The sequence below is a fragment of the Geospiza fortis genome, unplaced genomic scaffold (assembly GCF_000277835.1).
Source record: "Geospiza fortis unplaced genomic scaffold, GeoFor_1.0 scaffold432, whole genome shotgun sequence".
In the NCBI taxonomy this organism is placed as follows: Eukaryota; Metazoa; Chordata; class Aves; order Passeriformes; family Thraupidae; genus Geospiza; species Geospiza fortis.
The window spans coordinates 1697822-1708699 of record NW_005054436.1 but is presented as its reverse complement, the minus strand read 5'-3'; the positions used below and the strand labels follow the sequence as shown (position 1 = coordinate 1708699).

At 42.1% G+C, this 10878-nt stretch overlaps 2 protein-coding genes across 2 annotated transcripts in view; one reads left to right on the top strand and one right to left on the bottom strand.

Moving 5' to 3' along the window:
• The window catches only part of LOC102044253 (zinc finger and BTB domain-containing protein 8A-like), a 5748-nt gene extending 2993 nt beyond the window's left edge, over window positions 1-2755 (top strand). The window contains exons 2-3 of the mRNA XM_031062050.1: window positions 222-391; window positions 1680-2755. Coding sequence (XP_030917910.1) covers window positions 222-391; window positions 1680-2012 — 503 coding nt within the window. The 3' untranslated portion in view covers window positions 2013-2755. The remainder of the gene's footprint in view (window positions 1-221; window positions 392-1679) is intronic.
• A 1896-nt stretch (window positions 2756-4651) lies between these two features.
• ZBTB8OS (zinc finger and BTB domain containing 8 opposite strand) lies at window positions 4652-10829 on the bottom strand. The gene is made up of 8 exons (XM_005427119.2): window positions 10534-10829; window positions 9230-9418; window positions 7935-7959; window positions 7252-7373; window positions 6975-7057; window positions 6666-6718; window positions 6460-6496; window positions 4652-5854 (listed from the first exon to the last, which is right to left on the bottom strand). Exons 2-8 carry the CDS (start codon window positions 9315-9317, stop codon window positions 5768-5770), a joined length of 495 nt encoding a protein of 164 aa, XP_005427176.1. The 5' UTR covers window positions 9318-9418; window positions 10534-10829; the 3' UTR covers window positions 4652-5767.
• Window positions 10830-10878: the final 49 nt, after the last annotated feature.

Sequence of the window (10878 nt, the reverse complement as noted above, 5' to 3'; positions counted from 1 at the left end):
ATATGATATAATATAATATAACATAATATGATATGATATGATATGATATGATATAACATAATATGATATTATATGATATAACATAATATATAATATAATCCAAATATCCCAAATACTGGGGATTTTTCCTATTTAAAGAAAAATCGAGCTGTGACGTATTTGAAGCTGCAAACTGATGAAAGCACAGGAGTGAAGCTGTGCCGTGTGGCCTGTCCCTGCAGGTGACCTGCCCCGGATGCGTTTCAAGTGCCCGTTCTGCACGCACACGGTGAAGCGCCGGGCGGACCTGAAGCGCCACCTGCGCTGTCACACCGGGGAGCGGCCCTACCCCTGCGAGGCGTGCGGGAAGAGGTTCACCCGCCTGGAGCACCTCCGCAACCACTTCCAAACGGTAGGAAAACCCCTTCAAACCTTTTTGATAGCACGGTTTCCCTCAGAGGTTAAGCGTTTAGGAGAATTGGTTTATAGTTGTTCAGCAAAGACTCTGCTCGCTGTGAAAGTGTGAATTAATTCGGTGGTGGCGGCTGTGTAGGCATCTCCAAACTCAACAGCAGAGAAGCAGCGTGTCAGCTTGAAGTATTTAATTATTCATTATTATTATTAAATTATTTGTTATTTAATTATTCATTGTTTAATTATTCATGATTTAATTATTCATTATTTAATGTGGCAATTTGTATTTAAATTTTGATTTTTTAGCACAATTCAGCATATTTTCTGTCAGCCCAACAAGCCAGGAGCGGGTAATAATTGACAAAGACTCCATGCATTTACAGAAGGCTCATAATCTACAGGTGGACCTAATTGGTCCTCTAATTAAAACACCATCACCATTGGCTAATTAAGAAATCACCCTTTGGTAAACAAATCTCCAAAGCGCATTCCACGGGTGCAGCAAGTTAAGAATTGTTTCTCATTCTGTTCTCTGAGCTTCTCACAGCCTTGCCTGGAATGCCACCTGGGAAAGTTGTGCTGCTCTCTGTGACAATTTCTATGGTCTAAAATAAATGGATGAAGGGTGAATGTCTGAATGTGTTCTAACCCAGTACATCCCTCTGGCTGTCCTGAGCAGCCAAGACCCCTGCCAGGGGTCTCAGAGACCCTGGCACAGAGCCCAAAATGCCCCTGTGGTTTTGATTATGACCCATGGAGCAAGTTACCAACCTTAGATGAAGATCTGCAAGCCACAACAGTTTAGGTAGAATAATAGTGAAGTTATCACGGGGTGGAAAAGTAGATTTTGGGGTTTTTGGTATGGGGGTTCAGGAGGCAAGATGGAGGGAACTGGGTGTGTCCAGCCTTTCTCCTTCTTCTTCTTCTTCTTGGCCTCCATCTTCTGCTGTGATGGTGGCACTTTTGGATTGGTTTAGAGTAGAAGCTCACTGTCTAACATAGGTGATAGGTATTGGGAAGTAACTGTAAATATTGTACATGTAGTTTTTAGTATAAAAAGATAACAACACTGCCCTGGGGGCAGGCAGAGTGCCTGGAACTGTCCTGCTGAGCAGACCTCGGCAGGGCAGGAGAAAGAATTTTATGGATAAGATACAATAAACAACCTTGAGAGTGAGAAATGAAGAGCTCTGACTCCTTCTTCAAGCGCCGGGCTGGGAAAAGAGACTTTCTAACTTTTTTTCTGACAAGCTAAAGATCCTGACACGAATGTTAAATCCTTTCAGATCCACCAGGCTGGCAAGCTGATCTGCAGGAAGTGCAAGCGGCAGGTGACGGAGCTGACGGGCTGCGTGGTGCAGCAGGGGACACGGCGCTACAGACTGTGCCACAAGTGCTTGGCAGAAGCCAATTTCGACAGCATCCCCGAGGATTTCAATCCAGCTGAACGTTCTCCCGCCTCCTCCACGGGAAATAAACGCCCCAAATGGGATTTGGAGGAGGAGCAGAAGTCAGAGGAAGAGACAGGGGAGGAGGAGCCCTATGGTTTGGTTGTCCGACACAACAGTGATGATATTCCGGATGAGGTGAAGGAAAAGGTGAAGCCAAATCTTAGGTAGAGCTTTGTGGATTTGTTATTGTTGTGTTCAAGATTAAATGACAATGCTGGTAATACTACTTTTAATAAAATGAAGTATTGTTAAAATTCTGTTCTGAGAGGCAACATTTGGACTAAAACAAGTTGTTTTGCAGACATGGAACAGTGTAATTGCTTCTAAATCATCCAGAAATGAGGATCATAAAATAGCCTGAGTTAAAAGGGACCCACAAGGAACATTGAAGTCCAGCTGCTCACTTATTATCTGGAAATTATTTAGAAGAATTGTTTTATATTTAATCAAAGACTTGCTCAGAGCTCCTGCTCGTCGTGGAAGTGTGAACCAGTTTACAGTTCTGTGAAGGTTCTGTACAATACAGATTTTTAAAAACCAAATATTGCTAATTTGCTTTGGAAAAACTTTTAGTGAGGTGAGCAGCTGAGAAATGTTAAACCACTTTTTTTTTCCCTGTAATTAATTTGTACATAACACATCAGAAAGCTCCTAAGAAAGGAGCGAGGGAAACAAGTGGAGTTCTTCCTGTTGAAGAAGCTTTTTACCTTTGTTTTCTCAGTGAACTTTACAGCTTCTTATGGTTGAGAAAAGCATGATTTAGGAACTCCCACGGCCAGAGTAGAGTAGGTGACCAGAGCATCTGTAGTGCACTTGGATAGTATGAATTTGCCTTTTTTTTTTTGTACTGTGAATTTTATAGAAAGATACACCAACGTGGTTCCAAGGAAATAAAAGTGCAGTCACTGGAAGTGCAGTTGTCAGGTTTTTTCCATTTTTTTTTTCCCAGGATTGATGCAAGATTTGCTAAAACCCATCTGTCTTACTCTAGGAATAAAGAGGCCAAGTCTCTTGAATTTCAGTGGGACATTTGTGACTTAAGATCATGGAGCTACTTTGGAAAGGCTCTCCTGCTTGTACAATTTTAGGGTGCTTAACAGCATAAAAACATTTTTATAGCACAATTTCCCTCAGAGGTTAAGCAACTCTTGTAGTTTTGGAGTCTGTTTAAGCTTTTGTGGTAATATTTATTTCCCCAGTCACTTGGATCAGAGAAACCTGCATTTGGTAGAGAAACTAAAAATGCTCACTATTAAATTATTAAAATAGAAAAGCTCGAGGAGTGCACAGAAGAAACCTTCTGCCTGAGAGCAGAGAATGGCATTCCCAGTGGGTACTCCTGCTAAAGAGCCACTGTTTGGTCTCATGTCTCATTTGATGCTGGGTTTCCTTTCCTGTTAGCAGCATCTGTAGCCTGAGGTTCCTGCCAAGAAAGCAGAAATTCCCCACAGAGAATTTGAGAACAGCCACATTGATGCACATCCTGGTTCTGCCTCCAACAGCTGCCATTAACCTTGGCAAAAGTGAGAATGGGGCAAGCTTCTGTAATAATTCCCTAATGCTCCCCCAATCTCCAGCCTTTTTCAGTTCTCCTTGAGATTTGTACCTTTAGTAACCACCAATGCAGGTCTTTTCCAAGTAGTTCACCACTCTGTCCATGAATTTCCTGTATCTGCAGGATCCTTTGGCACCCCCAGAAGGGTTTGCAGTCTAAGGGTGTTTTTTAATGACCCACTTCCAGTGGCCTCCTGTAAAGCCCTGGGAGAGCAGCACTGTGAGCTGAAACTTGCCACTGCCACAGCTGTGCAAATGGAACAAGGTGAATTTAAGGCCTGTTTTATAGTAAGTACTTAATAAATATTGAAAAAAAAATAGATGAATAACACTTAGTTAATTCCAAATGTTTTCCTAGCAAGCTCCTGTCAGCATTTCAATAAGTAGAGCACTTCAGTGTGTTACTATAGCCTGAGACTGATCTTGGGGCAGCTCAGCGTTTGTCTGCAAAGTTAAAATTTAACTACATAAATTTATTTTCTCATGTTTTAGAGAGCCGGGCTAAAGGAAGGCTGCCCTCAGCTCCTACACCCATCTCCCCTCAGTTCCTTGCCCATCTCCCCATAGCCCCAGGTCCTCACTCATTTCCCCATAGACCTGGCTCAGATCCTTGCCCAGCTCCCCTCAGTTGCTCACCCACAGCCCTTCAGCCAGTGTCCATCTCCCCACACCACTGCCCCTCAGTCCCTCAGTCCGTGTCCATCTCCCCACACCACTGCCCCTCAGCCCCTCAGTCCGTGTCCATCTCCCCACACCACTGCCCCTCAGCCAATGTCCATCTCCCCACACCACTGACCCTCAGCCCCTCAGTCCGTGTCCATCTCCCCACACCACTGCCCCTCAGTCCGTGTCCATCTCCCCACACCACTGACCCTCAGCCCCTCAGTCCGTGTCCATCTCCCCACACCACTGCCCCTCAGTCCGTGTCCATCCCCCCTCAGCCCCCTCAGGCTGTGGAGAACGCAAGCCGCCTCAACTCGACGCCCGATTGGCCGAGCAAAGTCACGTGACCCAGTCAGCCAATGAGGTTGCAGAACAGCCCCTGAGGGGCTGCGATGGCGGCTGTGCCCTCACTGCCCTTGGGACTCTGCGTAAACCCCAAGCTGTCAAAATCACATTTATTTTGTACCATTAAACTGGTATGTTGCCATTCCTACTGATAAAAAAAGAGTCTGCTCACCTTAGTAGGGGACAAAGCACAAGTGTAATTCATTTCTGTCTGAATTGACCAGTCAAGATCACTCACAAAGCCGTTAATGTTTCAGTCCAAGTTTTATTTTGGCATTGAGGCTTGCTTAAAAAATGAGAGAGGTTTTATCCCTCAGTCTTTACAGCATGGAAATCAAACCAGAACTATATAAGATGAGACACTACAAGTGAGGCACTTGGAGCATTTATGGTAACAGAGCAGGCCAGGCCTATGCTCCTCACATTTAAATTAAATTAAAACAGCAGGCAATGCATATTTGCCATCCTGTGATTTAAAATAAAAACAACACACTTTTGATTATTTTTGATTAATTTTCACTCAGTCAAGTCCATAATCCTTTGACGTTTAAGGATTGTCTGTATTGTTCTTTTTAAAAGAAAATTAGGCTGATCCAAACCACGCTTTTTAAAAAAGACTCAGTTTTCAGAATTTGAGAGTGAACCCAGGGAGAACCTGGGACATCCCTTTCCATTCCCTTCCACCACAGCAGCAAAGCTGCCAACTTTTTGGAATTATCATAGGTGATAAGAGGATTTCAGGTACACAGTCACATGTTTTAAGATTTCACGTGGCAATTTATTTACAGCAATTCAGCACCACCTGCTGGCACGACTTCTTTTTAAAGCAGCTTAAAAGATGTGGTGGTTTGTTTGTTTAATTGGCATCATTTTTTAAGTGTCTAATTTTAAGCACTCAGATTTTTTTTTTCCCCCACATTACATCTGAGCCACTGCAGCTATTTTGGATTTATGTAATATGGGGGAGGGATGTCAGCTCAGAATTAGAACATGAAATATGCAAACGAAATCAATCTAGATGAACATTATCTCCTGCCACGCTGCAAAAAGGGAGTATTTTAGTTATCAGCTCCACCAATTTCTGTATTTCATACAGCCCCTAGCACGTGTACCAGCCTGAAAAGCTGCCAGCATTCCTGGGACCCCTCCAACCTGTACAAACCTCTCCTTCTCCATCCCCCCAAACCTCAAATAATTCTTATTCTCTGTCTCAGTGAAAACAGTCTGACATTCCCTGCCATTACTCCCTTCAATTTGTGATTTTAACTGGCCAATTCCTGAGTTTTTTCCACAGGGATTACAATTTTAGGGGGCTTTTGCCAGATGATGACCAATATCCACTCAACCACACCGTTCTTGCTTTAAATATCAATGATGACAAAGACTTCTGGCTTTTCATCTTCACAGATCTGCATTGCTGAGTAAGTTATGGCTTTGACCTCTGTGCCCTAGAAAAGAGACACAAACCAGAATTTGGAAATAAATTTTATCCCTTTTACCAGTTCAGAACCCCCAGTTCTCACGCTATCCATTTTTTCCCCCCAAAAAAAAGCTGCAGCTATATTTATTCTGATGAATAAGGAAGTTACCACACTAATGGCCAGGTCAAATAGTGAAAAGGAAACTCGTATTTTATTTCCTCTTAATATCACAAATCCCTTCTCTTACCTCTGACAGACCATCAAGATTTGCTCTGCTAAAAATGACACAGAGCAAGACATCAGATTTTGCTTCTAACAATTCTTTAGGAAAAAAAGAAAGAAGAAAAAAGCAAAAACTAAGCAGAAATCTGTACCAATAAATTCTAAATATAGATTGATTTTCTGTGTTATCACCATCACAAAAAGGAAGCCAATTGAGTTAATTTGTTGAGTTTTGAGGAAATGTCATGCTCAGTTTCAGGGACAGTTTCACCAAACCATGCAGGAAGTGATCCTGAGTTCAGTGGTACTTCACCCACATTTTTATTTCAATCTGTTCAGAATTCAGAGGTCTGATTTAAAGGACACCACACCTCCTCCCCCTAAAATGGAAAAGAGGAACCACTGCCTACCTGTGGGTGTTTGTCTAAAGAGAACTCTTCTCCCCACCTGTAAAGGCAAAAAAAAAATACAAGAGAGGTGTTGTAATTTAGGTAATATTTCCCAAATGCTATAATTAGTTTCAGTGATGAGCACAGGAGAGTGAGATTTTCATTTAAAGCCTCAAAGGAAGCAAGAAAACTCCACAATCCATTTCCAGCCAAGGGTTTAAGCTCACCCAATTGATCTTATTTTGAAGTGCCTTCGGTCAATGTGAAGCACTTTCACTTCCTGCAGAGTGGGAGGAGAAGTGTGTCAGTCACACCTTCTACCTTCAGGCAGAAATTCCCAGTAAATCCCACTTACAAAGGTTATTTCCCACTGTTTAGACACCTTCCACCAGCCCAGCTTGCCCCAAGCTCCATCCAGCCTGGCCTTGTATTTTTTGTGTTCCTTTTTCCCCTAAAATACCACTGCATTCAGAGCTGGGATTATCAGGGAACAACTTTGTCCTAGAAATGGAAAAAGCTGAATTCAGAACACTCACCCTGGGTATAAAAAACTCATCAGCACTGAATTTATACAGCCACTCATCCAGGAAGTGGAAGAGAAGAGACAACAGGTCATGCCCTGTGTGGTTGAAGCAGAGATTGTCTCAGCAAAAACCAAAAAACATTTTTAAGAGCACCTGAGATGTACAGGAGATTCAGATAATGATGCTTATTTACATTTTAATTAGCTGCACTAAGGCTATGTGTAAAGATTGAGATTTTTGGTGCTTTTCTCCCTCTTTTAGCTCTCCATGGAAGAAGTGCAGTACTCACCTTCTGCTTCTACCTCCACTGTATCCACAGGTTCCACAGTGCCTGTGTCTGTCATGTAGCCAAACATGGCCATGGCACACTGCTCAAAGGCTTCTTCCAACGTGTCCCCCCAGGCATGGAGCCTAAAAACACAAGGAATAGTCACTGGAATCAAAAAACCATGTGGAACAACCACTGGAATCAAAACACACATGGAATAATCACTGCAATAAAATTCTGGATCACAGCAAAAAGAAACAGCCCCAAAGTCACGTGCAGGTGAGAAAGCAGAACATGGAATAAGCAAAAAGCCACCTCATCTTTCCAAAGGGAGAAGTTTGTCAGAAGAGTTTCTTGGGAGAATATGGAAAATAAATGTTTTATCAGTCACCAAGGAAGCTCTTTCCTAATGTGGCTAACTGGTGTCTATACAAGTAAACCACACAGAAGAAATTTTGTTTAAAAGGAGATTTCAAAAGACATTTCCAAATACCACAGAAGCACCACTGAAATACTAAAAAAGAAACCAAACATAATTCTATGGTGTCCCAGAAGCAGCAACAAAATTGACCATATCAAAGCAGCCAGTGAGTGAAATTTCAGAGTTCCACATCTGCAAAGTCCTTGGCTGTTAGTCCAGGCTTAAAGCAGTGTAAGAAATAATCAATTTGTCACCCTGAGAAATCCCAGCTGCCCACACTTACTGCACGTCTGCTGTGTGATCCAAATCTGAGGGGAAGCAAAAAGAAAAGCAATGATGTCACCAAAAGTATTTATAACATGAGGATTAAAAAAGAAATAACATAAATACCTGATTTTCTAACAGAACATTTTTACATTCATCTGTAGATGTGATAAATCTATTTTGTAGTATATTAGAAAAATTTAGCCCAGGTGGAATTTTGGATTATTTCTGCCAAAAAAACCCTGTTTAATGTGATTATGGCAGTGCAGGCTTCTGAAACCCAACAAGTTAACTGCAACAAAAAGAAACTTTCACCAGGAGTAAAGAGTTTATGCTGAAAGTCTACAGGACTAGAAGTTATTCATGCAGAGGATGAGATTTGCAAATATTTCCAGCTCAGTGAGGAAATCTACCTGTCCACACCCAAAAGCAGCCATTATGCAAAGAGAAGAATTTAAAACAGAATGAAATATAAAATAGCAGGCAAACTTTACTCATGAAGCACGATTCACATCTCATGAACCTCGTTTATATTTATTCAGAGGAATGAAAGAAAATGCAAACTTCCAGCAGAACTAAGTTGGGAAATACTCACTTCAAATGCAAAATTATTCTGGTGCTGTTTCAAGAGATCACACACTATTTAAGGGTTCTCAACAACAGTCTCTAAAGCAAACAAATTCCTCTGGATGCAAAACAGGGATAAAACCTCCTGCAGTTGTGGAAACTGCATGGCTGTTGTGATGTGTCACAATTCCTGCACTTCTATCAAATAAAGACCTGAACACAGCTTAAAAATATAAATTCTATCAGAGATAACAGAGGCTGTCCCTCCAGACAGGCACTGGTGACACAAAAACCAGGCAGGGAATGTCCCCTGCCTTGAGCTGGCCCTTGGGCTGCCACCCCCATCCTCTTAGGAGATATCAGGGGTGGGGAAAGGAGATAATCATCTTGAAGTAGAGTAAAAACACCACACACAAAACCAGCACACTTCTGAATGTCCCTTCCTACACCAGAGGCAGAACAATTGCTAAGAAATGGCTCAGAAGAGGAAAAGTTTTCAGGGTGAGACTTGGGTAATTTATTTTTTTTTCAAGTGCCCATACCAGACAAGCACAATGAAGAAAATTGGTTTCTCATTTCTAAATTTCCTGTTATCTTCCTTGCCCTCTCAACAGCACTGCCACACCCACGCAGCATTTTTAAAAAAGTATTAAAATTAATTAAAATGTATTAAAATTATTTTAAAATAAAATAAATAAAAATAAAATTTTAGTTGAAATTTTTAATTTAAAAAATTAAAATACTCACATTCATATTTCTTGCAGAGAGGGGGGTACTTGTCTTTCACAGCTTTCTGCTCCTGGGTCAGGTTGTAATCCCTGTCCTCAGCTGCCATGGCTGAGGGCTCCACAGGGGTTGAATCCTTCCCTTCCTGCTGCTGGGCAGAGCCAGAATTCTCCTCTCTCCCTTCCTGGTTTCCCCACGGAGTGATTCAACCTGTGGAGAACAGGGAGGGTTCCTCTCAGGGTTAAATTCGTGTCATTTCAGCTGGTTTGTGTCAAACTGGGAAGTGAGGAAGTTGGGAGTTCAATCCATGATGTTTGTTCACTCAGCAGAGCCAAGGGAAAATGTTCCTCATGGGAATTGTGGACCTTGGCCTTTTCTGGGGAGAATTGCGTTATTTCCTCCTTGTGTACACTGAGCATTCCATTCATTCACAAATTATAAAGTACAGCTGATGGGAACAGCTGTAAAAGTGAATGCAAATTGCATGCTTCAGGTTAATTTTAATTTTCTAATTAATTTTTTTTAAGGTGCTCAGCGCATTGTACATCACACACCTGAAGTGTCAGTGCCCCCAAAAACCTTACAGAGAGTTTTTCTTAGGAAAAAAAGTTGTGTTCTCCTAGGACAAGGATTACATTTAAATCTCCAAACCTCAAAGCACAAATCCAGCTGTCACCCAAGTGCCAGGGGTTTCCTGTGTTCCTTTTCTGGCTGATTTTTTATAAATTTTAAAATATTTTTTAAAACTTAAATAAAAATTATTTTTTAAAATTTTTAATTATTTTTAAAATTAATTTTAAAATAATTTTTAAAACCCCTTTAAATAAAGCAGACAAACATAAGAAACTGTATCAACTCCCCCATTGAAAAGTCAGATTCTCACAAATTGCTGTTTTCCTGTTCTTTTGTAAATTCAACAAACTGAAAAACCCGATTCACTTCAGGTTAATTAATTTTCCTCTCTAGATTTCCAGACATCATAACCATTCTTTAATTTTTTTGTGCATTATAAGAATCATCCACAGCTGAACCCAAACATCACAAATAATTTACAAACACCCTTTAACTTTTACGCAGGAGTTGCTTCTTACTCTAAGGCTTAGAAACAAGACGTAGCATTTCCAATTTTTAATTCCAGCTAAAATCTATGTGCATTAGAAAGAGAAGTCCGAAATTGAGAACTCGGGCAGGAATTGAGAACTTCCTTGAGGAATAAACACAGAAATTGATTTGATATTTGATTTTAAACCTGTTAAGCCTCAGCTGTGGACAGTTACCCTCAGCAGCCAAGCAGAACCAGCAAATACTCCACCTCTAAAACTCACCGCGGCACTGAACTGTGGAAAAAGGGAAAATATTCGTGATTACAGAGAATTAATAACGCCGAGGATCCCCGATGTTGTCAGGGCGGCCCTGGAGGGAGGCCTCGGTCCACACACGCACTGGTCCGGTCCGCCCCGCCCCGATACGCTCTGCCCACGTCTGTGGTGACCGAAGGAGCGACAACCACCAGTTCTTCCAAACCGGGGACCGGGAGCGAGAACCGGGACCGAACCGAGACCCCGCCGCCCTCAGCGCGGGGCGCGGCCCCTTTAAGAGCGCGCTGAGGGCTCTCCGGAAAATGGCGGCTCCCTCGGGGAGCCCGCCCACGTGACCGCCGCGCGCGCTCC